This window comes from Oncorhynchus mykiss, chromosome 12, assembly GCF_057628025.1.
Source record: "Oncorhynchus mykiss isolate SJ-2025 chromosome 12, ASM5762802v1, whole genome shotgun sequence".
NCBI classification, from domain to species: Eukaryota; Metazoa; Chordata; class Actinopteri; order Salmoniformes; family Salmonidae; genus Oncorhynchus; species Oncorhynchus mykiss.
In genome coordinates this window covers 47,755,388-47,773,931 of record NC_143033.1, presented here as the reverse complement: position 1 = coordinate 47,773,931, position 18,544 = coordinate 47,755,388, and the positions used below count along the sequence as shown (strand labels likewise).

The window sequence follows — 18,544 nt, the reverse complement described above, 5'->3', positions numbered from 1 at the left end:
GAGTGGAATAACCTCTTGAAATGCAATCCAAGTCATTCCGCAGCCCTCACCTAATGCACCAGGCCTTGAGTGATTTTTGCTGAGTTTTACTATCCCACATTGTTTTTATTAGCTATTGCACACGCTTGAAGTTTTACAGTTTGATGGCCAGTGATCATTATCAGGGTCAGTTACAATACCGATCAACTGCGCTGCCTCCATGTTACGCTTCATTTGGCTTAGCCGCTCCCACTTTACAAACCATCCTCCATCGTTTTCAAAAATGAAGTTATATGGAAGGTGTGTAACCTAGATCCCATATTGACATTGAAAACCAGAGCCCAGCGCATTTTGCTTTGATTGTCGATGGAGACCTCATTTGAGGCGGTCTGGATGTGTTGATTTAGATTTTTTTTAAAGGCCATCCTGGGCAACGACTGTCCAAATTCACTATGGGCGTGTAATCGCTGGCCAGGGGAACCAACCAACCAATATGCAGACAGATATATCTCCCTACGCTGTTGCTCTCCTCCTCCAACTCCAAGAGTGGTGAACCGGATAGCGCTGCCTCCTAATCAGCGTTCAACTCAAGGCACAGTTATTTGGATCAGTAAGGGAGGGTTAAGAGAGGGGGGGAGGATAAGAAAGGGAGCAGATGGAGGGATCTGAAGCAGAGCGATTTAACAGCAGCCTGGGGAAATAGATTAAGGCGAGGTTGCAGTGAGGACAGGTCGGAGTATATTAAACAGTGGCGCATTTCCACCTGGAGTTAAGGCTGAGGTCACGGGGAGTAATGGTAACATGTCATTTGGAAGCACGCTGGTTAGCTTTATTTCCTTTCAACTTTTTCTCTACCTTTGTTTTTTGTGGAGAGATGCTTAATGACTTAGGTGATGTTGATTTTTTTTTTTACACATTTATCGAGACATTGCCCAAACTGAGTATAATTTGTTGATAAATCACCTGGCTATGTGGGTCTGAAGCACCTGCCATGAAGTCTAGAAATGGGAAAAATATTAACACAGTCCAGATAGGGTATATGGCAAACTAGCAATTGTCCTTTTGAATCCAGCTCGAAATCGCAGCATATCTTATCATGTGAGGATCACATTTTACATTTATTAACACCAAAACCTCACCCAATATAACTTTAACACCTTCCCCACCCAGTATCCCTCTCATAGCCCCACTTCTGCAACCCCCCTTTCTCCCAGTGAGCAGACGGCCACCTGGTGGCTCCTTCATGGTATTGCACTTCCACAACATCCATTTAGTAGAACTATGAGTCTGAGAGTCTGTGTTGCAGGGCAGTAAAGGAGGAGGTTGCGCCAGTGAGTAGCTGTCGTCTCCATTTACTGTCTATAAAGAAGACGGCTCTCCATTTCGCTGGGGAGATATGAAAATGCAATTATCTTTAAAGGCGCTGGTCAATACAGGCCATGACTGCTACATGATGGTTTATCAGGGCATCCGGCGTAGTAGGTTAGTGAGACGAATTACCTATATCTACAGGGCCCCTGATTAGACAGACTAGCCCCCAGCAATATCTAGTAAAATTTTAATTGAACAGCTATGTGTTGGAAGTGATTTATTGAAGAGGATAGACAGTGAGTGAGGAAGGGGCGAGGGGGTGAAGGAGGAAGGGAATCATGCATGGGAGTAGAAAGGGGAGGTATGGTTGACAGAACAGTGTGAACATAATGAGAGTTGGTGCGTGAGAGAAAAGGATGAAAAGAAGGTTCCTTTGGAGAACATAACTGGCCCACTCACAGCAGCAACAACAGCATGAGGCATCACTGTTTAGAAGCTCTAGGTTTGCGTTGGGAAGCCGTGTGCTCGCCTATCCCCACTGTTATCATTGTGTGTAATCGTTCAATCAATTGGTGGGATTTGTTTTTCTCTTTTAGTTTTAATTTTTGTACCGGATGCTTTAAGATGTATGTGGGGCCTTCCAAAACCAAGCTGACCCAAATCGAGGGATTGTCCCTTTTGTCCTCTTGTTTCCTTACTCTGTCAGTCCATCCCAGGTCTCCTGTATTTCCTCTGACATTCAATAAGCACTGGATATAATCTGATATTTCGTTGATCTTTAGAAGTGCTCAAAATGACATTTATCTCGACATCAAATTAATATGGCGCTAATGTTTATTTCCTGTTGGCAAGAGGGGTCGAGAGATGAGACGCCGCATCAAGACGGATGGAGAAGCTCTCTGAACCGCATAACAATAATAGAGTTCTCCCCAGCACTTAATCTCACACTGCTTCCGGTGTAATCGTCAAAGCTCCCCCACCCTGAAAATCATTTTACCTTGTCAAGTGTATCAGTATTCAGATTCCTCACAGAGAGTAACCGAGTATCCAATCACAATGTGACAACTAGCTTTTGTTCTGGCAGCATTGATATGTGCAAACGTCTCTGTCTCTCTCTCTCTCTCTCTCTCTCTGATGTGAACTCTGAAAATGTCAGCAACTTGGTTTCAGAGAAGCCCTGATTTTCTTGTTCTCTTCGGCTGTTGGCAGCGCTCAGTTCCACTCGCCTTATCAAATAAATTGGAGAGCGGCTTTTCCCCGATTGCCTCCACAGAAAGGTTCTGGCTCACCCGAGGGTCTTCTGCTCATGGCTTTGGCTGATGGGAAAACTACTTAGAATAATTGTTTTCCAGGAGGACGGATTCCCAGCCACCGTTGTCCCTACCACCGTCATGCAGTGCCTGTGTGTGTGTGTATCTGTGGTTTGTGTGTGTGTGTGTGTGTGCATAAGTGTTTGTGTGTGCAGATAGCTGCATGCATCAGTGCCGTCAGGATGTGTGTTTGTGTGCCTGAGTGTGTGCACCTGCATGTCTGTGGTTTGTGTGTGTGTGCGTGCGTATGTGTGTGTGCAGATGGCTGCATTTGCATCAGTGCCATCAGGGCACAGATAATGGAGTCTCCACTTGAGGGAAACACATCAGACCACCTCACTACTTAAAGATAAGACAGGAGCCGTAACCTGCTCTCTCAACCCCTCCTCCCTCCCAGGCACCCTCTGTTTTGGGTACTGTAATTGCATTTCATTGTAAGTAGTCAGGAGCCATATTTGAAACAGCTGTTGAAACTCTTGTTGTGATTGTAATGAGGCAGCTCTACATCTTCTCTGTTTTGGTTTTCTACACTTTTTTCTCATTGCCTATTTGGTCTGCGGAAACTTCTTAGCCCTGGCATGACCGCTAGATGAGTCAAAACAACGAGCCAGGTGTAAAGCTGATCAAATTAAGTGCAAACTTTTATCAGCTCAAATAATCAGGATAACTTAAAAGTTGTTTTGCATTTTGAGACTGGTAGTTGGATAGTTACGAATACAAACGTGATCGTCATTATTCGGTTACCCTTTGCTGCTTTTGTCAGAACTGTTTTTCTCAGATGAATACACTTTACGCATGCTCATGTCAGATCGACAGTTATACGCTCCTATACTCTGCATCTTCGAAAGAGCCCCAAGAAAACTATTATACGTGCCTTTGGTCCTTTTCTCCTCAGATGATTTGTCAGATTAGTGTAAATCCTGACTGTCGGGTCATCCCTCGCTGTCCACGTCCCATATCGTCTTTTGTTTTAGCGAGAGATTACTGAAGATGCTGATAATTCCCGACCCGTGGCGGCTGCCCCGTCACATGGCCTAGGCTGGCCACTCGGTTTACCATCAGACGAGCATCAGCAGTGTGACAAGTGCATCCAATCTTTTTGGGGTGCCAGGCATCTCTTTGCAAAGCGAACATCTGTCCTGATGGCTGCCCGCTGCCAATTATGGCAGAATGTCCACATGGCTAGAGAGGGAGGTTGACACATCCTCGTATTGATGTTCCTCTCATATTCCCACAATAATGAGCAGGAGGCATGTGCTGCTCCCCCGAGGCGATGCAAAACTAAGGTCTCTCTCTCGCTCTCTCTATCTCTTTAGTCAACTTTGGGCCTGACGAGACTTTACTTTTGATATAATATACAGGTTTGAGGGATATCAGAAAGGACTATGGTCAACATTGTATTTTAATGCCGAACAGTGAGTCTCAAGGTCTGGCATACACAATATCTGAGATCACAATTCAATAAATAACTACTCATGAACTGCTTGTGGACCTTCAATGAACCCCGGGTTGAATGGTACTTTTGTGGTTAAAGGGTTATTTAATAGTCTCTTGTGCTATTTTCTACAGCAGTCACTTGCAGCACACCTTGTAAACATAATCCATGGTTGTTGTGGCAGTTTTGAAATAATAGCTCTGTCAGTGCAATTCATGGCTTAAGTGAAGTGGTACCGGAATATGTTTGAGCCTCACATTACATCAAACTCGGACTCCCGAGTGGCGCAGCGGTCGAAGGCACTGCATCTCAGTGCAAGAGGCATCACTACAGCCCCTGGTTCGAATCCAGGCTATATCGCATCCTGCCGTGATTGGGAGTCCCATAGGGCGGCGCACAATTGGCCCCAGCATCGTCCGGGTTTGGCTGGGGAAGGCCGTCATTGTAAATAAGAATTTGTTCTTAACTGACTTGCCTAGTTAAGTAACATTTTTTTTAAAAGCTGCCAATTCAAGGGTGCAAAATCCTGGAAACATATAATAAGGTTTCGCAAGCTTCCTTAAACATATCATGCCGAGCTGTTATGTCATGGATTGAATCACATCACATGAAACGGGCAAAGGAATCAAGCACAGGGCCAAGGACAAGCATACATTGATAGCCAAATAATATATTGTCATGGAGTGGGAATCTGTTTTGACTGCAGAACTCCAAGTGGAGAAGTTGTCTCTAATGTGGCCTATCAGAGAAATGAATGGAGCTTCAGTCGACAGATGAGTGGAAAAAGGCTTTGCTGACCAAATTTAGTTGTTGAAGAGGCCCTGTTTTTGCAGTAGAGCAAAAAGGAGTGCAGATTATGCCTTTGAGAAATTCTAGTGCTGACATTTTAGTTCCTATTTATTAACTTTTTCCCCTGCATTTGCTTATCGAGGTCTGCCAAGGGCACCGACGTGAAAGCCCAACGTTGGCCTCCCAACGTTGGCAAATCACTTTATCTGTGAGCTGTTGTCACCGCCAACATGGTCAAATGTTTGTTTTTGTCACTCCTCACCGCAACATGCTACCTCTAACAACTGCCAAAAAACTGATGTGCAATCTGTGAGTGGTCTCTAAACAAAGGATTTGTTGTGGATGCTGGATAATTTCACACACAGGAGAGTTGTGTCTAGGAGAGCCTGAAAACGAGGAAGGAAAGTGAGGGAAGAGGCGGATATGGCTGGATTGGGCGCTAGACTTGAACCTAAAGAACAATCAACAGTGTTTCTATTAATATTTTCGTTTCCAGTTAAAACCTTCTCTTTGCTGTAATTTGACTGGTGTAAATGTGAAGAATAAACATAGCCCGTTACACTAGCTGGATTAATACTGCCTATAAGCCATTGATTCAGATGGCTGAAACCACATTAACAACCAAGTCTTGGTGTTGACTCCTTGCCAACTTTGAACAGTTAGAGTCCCACTGTGTTCTGTCTTGTTTACCGGGAGGTGGTCTGCTAATCATAGCTTGGTACTGAAGGTGACACTTGGAGCTGGGCTAGATCTTTAGAGCCGTCTTCTTTCATCTGAACCAAACCAATCCAACTCTGTTTGTGGGTTTACTGTTTGGAAAGGGCACACTCCAGGTGTGCACCGTTCCTCCACACAGATTCACTCCCTAGGGAAAGATGCGTGCGATAACTGCGTACAGAGATTCAAATCTTGCCTTGCACCTTCAGAGATTTACCATTTGAAAATGAAGGTGTTTTTTCAGAGGGCGGGCAGCAGCGTAGAGCGGGAGATAAGAGTAAACCTAGGCCTCATTGAAAAACAGGGAGCTGCAGCCTCTCTTGGTCATGGTCCAGTCATCAGGTGAGTGCAGAGGGAGCAGGCAGTTCAAAGGCAAAGGGAAGGAGTGCGTAGGGAGCAGCCAGTTTAAAGGCAAAGGGAGGGAGTGCAGAGGGAGCAGGCAGTTCATAGGGAGGGAGCGTTTGAAACCAGTTGAGGGTTAAGACGGCAGAAAGATTCACCCCCTCAATTAATTTGCTGTCACCATTTTTAAGTGTTTGGTCAGCCTTGGGGTGGCAGGTAGCCTAGTGATTAGAGCATTGGGCCAGTAACTGAAAGGTTGCTAGATCGAATCCCTGAGCTGACAAGGAGACAATCTGTCGTTCTGCCCCTGAACAAGGGGCCGTCATTGTAAATAAGAATTTGTTCTAAACTGACTTGCCTAGTTAAATAAAATAAAATTGATTATGATTACAAGAGCCTGAATAAATATGGTCAGAATTCCGATGTATAGGTCGCAGAACAACCTGCCAGGCATACGGCTGACTCTCATCCCCGCCAAAATTTCACAATGTGAAGGAGTTTGCTGTTTTGACAAGCCTTAACTGTACGCATCATCATGTTATGTTAATTAGTTACCATCAAACCTCTGCAAAACACACAATTTGGTTCCCAGCTGTGTCTGCCACCGCACTGCAACAAAGATATGAGTCAATTCTGTATCAGATGTGAACATTGGCAGTTGCAGGTTTTTGATTTGCGATCCCCTCTGATATCTCCTTGGCTCGAACATTCAAATTTTCCCAGCATGCCCCTCTTAAGAACATATCCCTGCCAGGCAGGTTTTCTTCCTTCTCTTTTCCTCTGGCTCTTCAGCTGCAAGGCTCTGTACTGACTGTCAAACCTCAAAGCTGTTTACTTGGAGTGATAAACAAGATAGATATTGGAGTGCTCGAGATGATTGTTGAGATTGCTGTTCATGATCCAGAGGCAAGGAGTGCCTGTCACTCAATATAGTTGCTTTCCGTTGCATAGAGCCATCACTGGATTGTTGTGTTTGAAGGTGTTAACCACACTCTTTGACAATCTGAGAAATGTATTCAAGACTAGATGGATGAAGAGCTATGCACCAATCCAGGTTAGCTATATGTGCTAAACAAGATGATTCTCCATAAGTTACATACAAGTTTACATACAACAGTTCATTAAAACACATTGAGTGTTATAGAGAAGTAATTTCTTAAATGCTCTTTCAGAGCATGTGTTTGTACTCAAAACATTTTCGCTATATGGCCTTGAAGGATTAGGAGCATTTAGAGCTAACCGCTCTTGTTTAGCAGTCATCCACTCCAGCGCAGTGCTTAATAGAAGTTGCCATGGCAGACGGCATCTGTGTGGAATTAATAAATAATGTCTTAGCCGAAGTAGTTCACACAGGCTCCTCCATTTTCCTCTATCAGAGCTACAAAGCTGGCGAGAGTATTACAGAATCAGTGCTTATTACTAGTCACGGCTGAACCTTTCTGATTTGCTACACTCACTCATTACTCGGCTTTGTGCGAGTGCTAGGGCAAGCTCAATTCACATTCCTCATACCCTCTCATTTATATGGGGGAATTAATCAGAGTCACTGAAATGGATCATAGTCTTAAAAACCCTTGTGCAGTACAATTTTCAAGCTCTCTCAAAAGATTATGGAACCAAAGAATATGGAGTGAATTTTTATAATTTTCCTGATGCTTAATATACAGTTGGCTGGATGAGAAATACTCTTGAGTGCAATAGCCTTTGTCTTTAGATAAGATGCATCACCACATTGTCCATATACATCAGCGATCACCAACCTTTTCGGAGTCGAGGTCACTTTCGGAATCAAAAAGCAAGCGGAGATCTACCGCTCAGATTATTGTTTTTAACAGGACTTAAAAAATGTTAGCCTATGCAACATTAACCTAATAAAAATTGTTCTGTAGGAATTATGTTTGTGCAGTAAGCCTAACCTGATGGTGAAACTTGAGTCGCACCAGGTTTTCTATGCCTAATGCACAAATTCATGTTGTTCCTATGACCAGAGAAGGTGAAATATTCCTCGCTATAAAAATAGACACGACAAGCTGCTAATAATGAAAATTCATGCCTACTGAAACATTAATTGTAGCTGCAGTGTTGGTTGTAGTGCGAGTGGAAGTAGGAGAAGCACGTCTTATGTTTTGCAAAAGTATTGAATAAAAACAGTGTTGACTGTTGAAATCTCATGTAGGCTATTATCAAACTTTTCTGTGGTGTTGTGGAAGCTGTAGGCTCAGTGATTTAAGCTATCCGATTAGCCAGTGCAGTAGGCACACTTGATTTAGCTTGATTCAGCTCCCTTCAGGCAAATGAAATGGTTCAAAATGAGAACTTTGCCTACCCGGTATGCAGGGCTTCTGAATCAAGTGCATCTACCTCCAACAGCACAAGGAGCGCAAGGCTTTATCGTTAACTATTCTACAGAAATGTTTAATGATTGACCAGGAACGCCGCAATCGACCGGCTGGTGGCCACTGATCTACCTTAAATTTCAATGATTGAAATTTTGAAATTGCATTTGCCCCAATGTGTTACAGTGCACATGATGGAACTATAGTATAAAAACAAACCGACAACCTCTGACCTCGCAGATAAATCATGAACTGTTCATAAAGTTTATTCCTTTTATCTGTTGATTACAGGGTCAAGGCAAAGAAAGGGGTGAATCTTCTGCAAACCAAGTCAAAGAATGCCCAGTGGACTGTGGACTGGGAGGTGCAGTCCGGGGCGAAGCATTCCATCACCACCATCAACGTGAACAAGAACAAAGGAGTACAAGCCGGGTAAGTCAACAGCCTTGTGACTAAACACAAACCATCTAACTTAAACACCACAGAGTGAGTGAGGTGGTCGTGCCCAGTAAAAACTTTAAGATGGTTTGTTCTTTGAAAGACGATACGAGACATCTTCAAAACATCCTATTTACAATAGACCCATTTGCAATATACTGTAGATATGGATCCAGTTTAGGGTATCTGTCCAAAAAATCTTTGGATATGCTTTGTTAAATAAATTGCTTAAATGCAAAGCCATATAAAATATATTTAGATAAGGTATGATACGCTTAAAATATATGCTTACACCAAAGATTTCAACATTTTTCCCTGCTTGGCAGAAAGCTGATTGGGGGACCACTACATTAAACTGTAGTTTTCAAATGCATCCTTTTTACAGCTTGATTATCAACTTCAGTGATGGATCCATTTTATGTGTAGACAAAACCAATAGAAAAATGGCAAAATTATATGTACAGTTTAACTTTTATATGTCGCTGCATTACAGTGCCATGGAGATGGGATTCTGTCATTGCCAAATATGGCAGCAATATCTTTGCCTGTCACTGGGCAAAGGTAACCATGATTATATCAAATGTTATTTGTCACATGCGCCGAATACAACATGTGTAGACCTTACCGTGAAATGCTTATTTACAAGCCCTTAACCAACAATGTAGTTTTAAGAAAATATTTACTAAATAATCCAAAGAAAAAAGGGATATAGGGGGTACCGGTATCAAGTCAATGTGCAGGGGTACAGGTTAGTCGAGGTAATTTGTACATGTAGGTAGGGGTAAAGTGACTATGCATAGATAATAAACAGGGAGTAGCAGCAGTGTAAACACAAAGGGGGGGTCAATGCAAATAGTCTGAGTGGCCATTTGATACATTTTTCAGCAGCCTTATGGCTTGGGGTAGAAGCTGTTAAGGAGCCTTTTGGAGCTAGACTTGGTGCTCCGTTACCGCTTGCCGTGCAGTGGCAGATGGAATCATTTATGACTTGGGTGACTGGAGTCTGACAATTTTTTGGGCCTTCCTATGGCACTGCCTAGCATATAGGTCCTGGATGGCAGAAAGCTTAGCCCCAGTGATGAACTACCCTCTGTAGCACCTTACCGAGCAGTTGCCATACCAGGCGGTGATGCAAACGGTCACGATACTTTTGATGGTGCAGCTGTAGAACTTTTTGAGGATCTGGGTAACCATGCCAAATCATTTCAGTCCCCTGAGGCGGAAAAATCCTTGTTGTGCCCTCTTCGCAACTATCTTGGTGTGTTTGGACAATGATAGTGTTGTGTTTGGACTATCATTAAATGTGATGACTCTTATTTTATCAAATCAATTCTCTATGTGTAATTATTATTACCTGATTAAACTAATCATGTAAACTTTAATTAACCAGGAAATCGGGGCACCACGGGAAAATGTTTATGGAGTCTCTATTTCCTGAATCGACTCTTCAGAAATTGTCATATCTTATCGATTAGTCTTCTATTAATGTATCGTTATTACCTCATCAATTCTCATTACTGAACGTTGCAAACCCTTGGATATCTGCACGAACCCTAGCCTAAATGATGAATCGGCAATATACAAATTGGCTTAATTATTTATTTACTAACTAAATAATCACAAAAATACATAACAAACAAAGAGTAGATATTGGTTACTAACACAATGCATTGACAAGTCCCTAGTGGGCTAAACTGGTATGACTGCTTGCTAGACAATTGAAAGGGGTGGAGCCAGAAAAGAGCGGGAGAGACAAAATGGATTGACAACACACAGTTGTTAATTACAATTGACGTCGGAAGTTTAGATACACTTAGGTTGGAGTCATTAAAACTAGTTTTTCAACCACTCCACACATTTCTTGTTAACAAATTATAGTTTTGGCAAGTCGGTTAGGACATCTACTTTGTGCATGACACAAGTCATTTTTACAACAATTGTTTACATACAGATTATTTCACTTATAATTCACTGTATCACAATTCCTGTGGGGCAGAAGTTTACATGCAGCAAGGTGACTGTTCCTTTAAACAGCTTGGAATTATGTCAATTATCTCAAATTATGTCATGGCTTTAGAAGCTTCTGATAGGTTAATTGATATCATTCGAGTCAATTGGCGATGTACCTTTGGATGTTTTTCAAGGTCTACCTTCAAGGTCTACCTGCCTCTTGCTTGACATCATGGGAAAATCAAAAGAAATCAGCCAAGATCTCAGAAAAAAATTGTAGACCTCCACAAGTCTGGTTCATCCTTGGGAGCAATTTCCAAACACCTGAAGGTACCACGTTCATCTGTACAAACAATAGTAGGCAAGTATAAACACCATGGGACCACGCAGCCGTCATACTGCTCAGGAAGGAGACACATTCTATACTTTGGTGCGAAAAGTGCAAATCAATCCCAGAACAACAGCAAAGGACTTTGTGAAGATGCTGGAGGAAACAGGTACAAAGTATCTATATCCACAGTTAAACGAGTCCTATATCAACGTAACCTGAAAGGCCGCTCAGCAAGGAAGAAGCCACTGCTCAAAAACCACCATAAAAAAAGCCAGACTACGGTTTGCAACTGCACATGAGGACAAAGATAGTGCTTTCTGGAGAAATGTCCTCTGGTCTGATGAAACAAAAATAGAACCGTTTGGCCATAATCACCATCGTTATGTTTAGAGGAAAAAAGGGGAAGCTTGCAAGCCCTAGAACACCATTCCAACCGTGAAGTACAGGGGTGGCAGCATCATATTGTGGGGGTGCTTTGCTGCAGGAAAATTCTGTGGATATATTGAAGCATCACCTCAAGACATCAGTCTGGAAGTTAAAGCTTGGTCGCAAATGGGTCTTCAAATGGACAATGACCCTAAGCATACTTCCATAGTTATGTTTTAAGGAGAACTAAGTCAAGGTATTGGAGGTGTTATGGTGAGTGAATGAGGACCCAAAAGCGAACTAACTTAAACTGAGCTTCTTTAATAACCAAACATAGGTAGGCTCAGATAGACCGGCAGATTCCGACAGGACAGGACAAGGTTACAGCAAACATGACGATAGTCTGGCTCAGGCATGAAACACAACAAACAAGAATCCGACAAGGACAGGAACAGAAACAGAGAGAGATATAGGGACCTAATCAGAGGGAAAAAGGGAACAGGTGGGAAACGGGGTGAATGGGTAGTTAGAGGAGACAAGGAACAGCTGGGGGAAAGCGGGGGAGAAAAGGTAACCTAACAACGACCAGCAGAGGGAGACAGGGTGAAGGGAAAGGACAGAGACAAGACACAGCATGACAGTACATGACAGTACCCCCCCACTCACCGAGCGCCTCCTGGCGCACTCGAGGAGGAAACCTGGCGGCAACGGAGGAAATCCTCGATCAGCGCACGGTCCAGCACGTCCCGAGAGGGAACCCAACTCCTCTCCTCAGGACCGTACCCCTCCCAATCTACGAGGTACTGGTGACCACGGCCCCGAGGACGCATGTCCAAAATTCTACGGACCCTGTAGATGGGTGCGCCCTCGACAAGGATGGGGGGGGGGGGGGGGGAGACGAGCGGGGGCGCGAAGGACGGGCTTGATGCAGGAGACATGGAAGACCGGGTGGACGCGACGAAGGTATCGCGGAAGAAGAAGTCGAACTGCGACAGGATTAATGACCCGAGAAATACGGAACGGACCAATGAACCGCGGGGTCAACTTGCGAGAAGCCGTCTTAAGGGGAAGGTTCTGAGTGGAGAGCCAAACTCTCTGACCGCGACAATATCTAGGACTCTTAGTTCTACGCTTATTAGCAGCCCTCACAGTCTGCGTCCTATAACGGCAAAGTGCAGACCTGACCCTCTTCCAGGTGCGCTCGCAACGTTGGACAAAAGCCTGAGCGGAGGGGACGCTGGACTCGGCGAACTGAGATGAGAACAGCGGAGGCTGGTACCCGAGGCTACTCTGAAAAGGAGATAGCCCGGTCGCAGACGAAGGAAGCGAGTTGTGGGCGTATTCTGCCCAGGGGAGCTGTTCTGACCAAGACGCAGGGTTACGAAAAGAAAGACTGCGTAAGATGCGACCAATAGTCTGATTGGCCCGTTCTGCTTGACCGTTAGACTGGGGGTGAAAGCCGGAAGAGAGACTGACGGAAGCCCCAATCAAACGGCAAAACTCCCTCCATAATTGAGACGTGAATTGCGGACCTCTGTCCGAAACGACGTCTGACGGAAGGCCATGAATTCTGAAAACATTCTCGATGATGATTTGTGCCGTCTCTTTAGCAGAAGGAAGCTTAGCAAGGGGAATGAAATGAGCCGCCTTAGAGAACCTATCGACAACCGTAAGAATAACAGTCTTCCCCGCTGACGAAGGCAGTCCGGTGACAAAATCTAAGGCGATGTGAGACCACGGTCGAGAGGGAATAGGAAGCGGCCTGAGACGGCCGGCAGGAGGAGAGTTACCGGACTTAGTCTGCGCGCAGACCGAACAAGCAGCCACGAAACGACGCGTGTCATGCTCCCGGGTGGGCCACCAAAAACGCTGGCGAATGGAAGCAAGCGTACCCCGAACGCCAGGGTGGCCGGCTAACTTGGCAGAGTGAGCCCACTGAAGAACGGCCAGACGAGTAGGAACGGGAACGAAAAGAAGGTTCCTAGGACAAGCGCGCGGCGACGGAGTGTGAGTGAGCGCTTGTTTTACCTGCCTCTCAATTCCCCAGACAGTCAACCCGACAACACGCCCCTCAGGGAGAATCCCCTCGGGGTCAGTGGAGGCTACTGAAGAACTGAAGAGACGAGACAAAGCATCAGGCTTGGTGTTCTTAGAGCCCGGACGATAAGAAATCACGAACTCGAAACGAGCGAAAAACAGCGCCCAACGCGCCTGACGCGCATTAAGTCGTTTGGCAGAACGGATGTACTCAAGGTTCCTATGGTCAGTCCAAACGACAAAAGGAACGGTCGCCCCCTCCAACCACTGTCGCCATTCGCCTAGGGCTAACCGGATGGCGAGCAGTTCGCGGTTACCCACATCATAGTTACGTTCCGACGGCGACAGGCGATGAGAAAAATACGCGCATGGGTGGACCTTGTCGTCAGAGAGGGAGCGCTGAGAAAGGATGGCTCCCACGCCCACCTCTGACGCGTCAACCTCGACAACGAACTGTCTAGAGACGTCAGGTGTAACAAGGATAGGAGCGGATGTAAAACGATTCTTGAGGAGATCAAAAGCTCCCTGGGCGGAAACGGACCACTTAAAGCACGTCTTGACAGAAGTAAGGGCTGTGAGAGGAGCTGCCACCTGACCGAAATTACGGATGAAACGACGATAGAAGTTCGCGAAGCCGAGAAAGCGCTGCAGCTCGACGCGTGACTTAGGGACGGGCCAATCAATGACAGCTTGGACCTTAGCGGGATCCATCTTAATGCCTTCAGCGGAAATAACAGAACCGAGAAATGTGACGGAGGAGGCATGAAAAGTGCACTTCTCAGCCTTCACAAAAAGACAATTCTCTAAAAGGCGCTGGAGGACACGTCGAACGTGCTGAACATGAATCTGGAGTGACGGTGAAAAAATCAGGATATCGTCAAGGTAAACGAAAACAAAGATGTTCAGCATGTCTCTCAGGACATCATTGACTAATGCCTGAAAGACAGCTGGAGCGTTAGCGAGGCCGAAAGGAAGAACCCGGTATTCAAAGTGCCCTAACGGAGTGTTAAACGCCGTCTTCCACTCGTCCCCCTCCCTGATGCGCACGAGATGGTAAGCGTTACGAAGGTCCAACTTAGTGAAAAACCTGGCTCCCTGCAGGATCTCGAAGGCTGAAGACATAAGAGGAAGCGGATAACGATTCTTCACTGTTATGTCATTCAGCCCTCGATAATCTATGCAGGGGCGCAGAGACCCGTCCTTCTTCTTGACAAAAAAAAACCCCGCTCCGGCGGGAGAGGAGGAGGGGACTATGGTACCGGCGTCAAGAGCTACAGACAAATAATCTTCGAGAGCCTTACGTTCGGGAGCCGACAGAGAGTATAGTCTACCCCGGGGGGGGGGTGGTTCCCGGAAGGAGATCAATACTACAATCATACGACCGGTGTGGAGGAAGAGAGGTGGCCCTGGACCGACTGAACACCGTGCGCAGATCGTGATATTCCTCCGGCACCCCTGTCAAATCACCAGGCTCCTCCTGTGAAGAAGAGACAGAGGAAACAGGAGGGATAGCAGACATTAAACATTTCACATGACAAGAGACGTTCCAGGAGAGGATAGAATTACTAGACCAATTAATGGAAGGATTATGACAAACTAGCCAGGGATGGCCCAAAACAACAGGTGTAAAAGGTGAACGAAAAATTAAAAAAGAAATGGTTTCACTATGATTACCAGAAACAGTGAGGGTTAAAGGTAGCGTCTCACGCTGAATCCTGGGGAGAGGACTACCATCCAGGGCGAACAAGGCCGTGGGCTCCTTTAACTGTCTGAGAGGAATGTCATGTTCCCGAGCCCAGGTCTCGTCCATAAAACAGCCCTCCGCCCCAGAGTCTATTAAGGCACTGCAGGAAGCTGACGAACCGGTCCAGCGTAGATGGACCGACAAGGTAGTGCAGGATCTTGAAGGAGAGACAGGAGTAGTAGCGCTCACCAGTAGCCCTCCGCTTACTGACGAGCTCTGGCCTTTTACTGGACATGAAGTGACAAAATGACCAGCGGAACCGCAATAGAGACAGAGGCGGTTGGTGATTCTCCGTTCCCTCTCCTTAGTCGAGATGCGGATACCTCCCAGCTGCATGGGCTCAGCACCCGAGCCGGCAGAGGAAGATGGTAGTGATGCGGAGAGGGAGGCGACGGAGAGCGCGAGCTCCTTTCCACGAGCTCGGTGACGAAGATCAACCCGTCGCTCAATGCGAATAGCGAGTTCAATCAAGGAATCCACGCTGGAAGGAACCTCCCGGGAGAGAATCTCATCCTTTACCTCTGCGCGGAAACCCTCCAGAAGACGAGCGAGCAAGGCCGGCTCGTTCCAGCCACTGGAGACAGCAAGAGTGCGAAACTCAATAGAGTAGTCTGTTATGGATCGATTGCCTTGACATAGGGAAGACAGGGCCCTGGAAGCCTCCTCCCCAAAAACAGATCGATCAAAAACCCGTATCATCTCCTCCTTAAAGTCCTGATACTGGTTAGTACACTCAGCCCTTGCCTCCCAGATTGCCGTGCCCCACTCACGAGCCCGTCCAATAAGGAGAGATATGACGTAGGCGACACGAGCAGTGCTCCTGGAGTAAGTGTTGGGCTGGAGAGAAAACACAATATCACACTGGGTGAGGAACGAGCGGCATTCAGTGGGCTCCCCAGAGTAACACGGCGGGTTATTGATTCTGGGCTCCGGAGATTCGAAAGCCCTGGAAGTGGCCGGTGGATCGAGGCGGAGATGGTGAACCTGTTCTGTGAGGTTGGAGACTTGGGTGGCCAGGGTCTCAACGGCATGTTGAGCAGCAGACACTTCCTGCTCGTATCTGCCTAGCATCGCTCCCTGGATCCCGACGGCTGAGTGGAGAGGATCCGAAGTCGCTGGGTCCATTCTTGGTCGGATTCTTCTGTTATGGTGAGTGAATGAGGACCCAAAAGCGAACTAACTTAAACTGAGCTTCTTTAATAACCAAACATAGGTAGGCTCAGATAGACCGGCAGATTCCGACAGGACAGGACAAGGTTACAGCAAACATGACGATAGTCTGGCTCAGGCATGAAACACAACAAACAAGAATCCGACAAGGACAGGAACAGAAACAGAGAGAGATATAGGGACCTAATCAGAGGGAAAAAGGGAACAGGTGGGAAACGGGGTGAATGGGTAGTTAGAGGAGACAAGGAACAGCTGGGGGAAAGCGGGGGAGAAAAGGTAACCTAACAACGACCAGCAGAGGGAGACAGGGTGAAGGGAAAGGACAGAGACAAGACACAACATGACAGTACATGACAGGAGGGCCATCACAAAGAACTGACCTCAATCCAATAGAAAATACAGTGGGGGAACAAGTATTTGATACACTGCCGATTTTTCAGGTTTTCCTACTTACAAAGCATGTAGAGGTCTGTCATTTTTATCATAGGTACACTTCAACTGTGAGAGACAGAATCTAAAACAAAAATCCAGAAAATCACATTGTTAATTTTAAAGTAATTCATTTTTTAAACATTCATGAACATACAATCAGTGCTAATTAATAATAGTGCTAACCATATCATCTGCATACAGAAAAATATGAAGGGATTTAATACAAAGGCCAATATTATTCATATGAATAGTAAAGAGAACTGGTCCCAATTCTGACCCCTGTGGTACACCTAATATCCAGGAAACTAGACTCAATACCATCAGAATGGACACATTGTGTCCTGTCTGTCAGATATTTCTTAAGCCATTTGCAAAACTTATTGTCCAGGCCCATTTCAGACAGTTTTTGAATAAGTAGGGAATGTTCAATGGTATTGAATGCCTTGGAAAAGTCTAGAAATATGGCAGCACAATGACATTTATGATCTATGCAATATATAACACATTATCTAAAACAAGCATAACAGCTGAAACAGCATTGCCAAATATATTAGAGAAAGGAGATAGGAATCTCATTGGTGTACAAAACACCCCACCCAGCATATTATCAACCAATTAATAAAATGTTGTCATGCTGTGTCATGCAGTTGCTAAACTAACCATCACACAATTCCTTCTCAAAGTCGGGATATGAGTCGAGAAAATGTCCTATTTTCCTCAAAAGTACGTATTGTCACGATTCCAAAGCCATACAATATTAGAGATATCAAGTTTATTATCTGCAATGTTGTTCTTCTTGTTGATGAAATTCATGCTTATGTAAAACCCATCATGGTAGATATCCCAGCTAGCACAGTGGATCTGGGTCGATTCCAGCCAAGAGTCAGACTCGGCCGACGTCATGTGGCTAGGATGCGAGGATTGAGCTCAGGCCGATTCCGGTGAGAGTTATCTGGCCCAAATGTATTACTTGGGGCTCGGGCCTACAGGGCATTTTTACTCTGATTAAATGTCAGGAATTGTGAAAAACTGAGTTTACATACACCTTAGCCAAATACATTTAAACATCCGACTTCAACTGTATATTCATCTAAATGCTAATCCTATGCACATGAATGGCCGCTCATTCGAGAATAAATGCAATGTATATATTTATGCCCATATGTTGTTGTTGTCTTCTCTGTGAGAATCGCCGGCCCATCTGCTGGAGAGTCAGTTCATCAGAGTCTCTGGTTAACTTCCCCATAGGTCATAATGTATTTCGTAGTTGTTGCTTTCTCAGCGGCTCTGGATAGTGTCTGTTGTAATGGATACGTCAGGTGTACAGATGGTTGTTGCATAGAATAGATGCTTCCGTGGTTGTCGGTATTCTCGTACTAGACTTTTGTAATTTCTAGCTGCAGAGTAGTAATTATACGTCTAGTGTTTGCTCTTGTTCTGTAGTGATCGATTAGTCTCAGAGTTGAACCATTTCCAGCCGTGTAGCCAAAACTACAGCTGTATGGTCTCCGTGACCTATAGAGTTGTAGTTCTTAACCATTTCAACATGTAGCATCAGCTCCATATTTTCTGGTCTAATGGCCTATAGAATGGGGACTCCAACATGGGGACTCCATCCCAGCGTTCTCCGACTTCATGTAAATGTTGTAGGACGTGGTTTTACACACTTCTGAGAAAAGGTCAGTTCATGATGCCAACCTAATGTCTATGCTCACTTGGGCGTGGCCATTGATTTGGTTAACTTCATATGAAAACCCATATTTTCTCATTTAGAAGGTTAACATCACATTACATCTTTGCACAAATTGTTCCATGTTTAATCACATACGTTTCACAATATCTAGATGTGAACCCCAT

The 18,544-nt window shown here is 45.2% G+C and overlaps 1 protein-coding gene across 2 annotated transcripts in view; it reads left to right on the top strand.

Annotated features, from left to right (window-relative positions):
* Positions 1-18,544, top strand: part of LOC110537699 (transmembrane protein 132E) — a 385,161-nt gene that overhangs the window by 305,583 nt on the left and 61,034 nt on the right. For both annotated transcript variants that reach the window (XM_021623939.3, XM_021623937.3), the window contains exon 3: positions 8,511-8,651. In XM_021623939.3, coding sequence (XP_021479614.1) covers positions 8,511-8,651 — 141 coding nt within the window. The remainder of the gene's footprint in view (positions 1-8,510; positions 8,652-18,544) is intronic.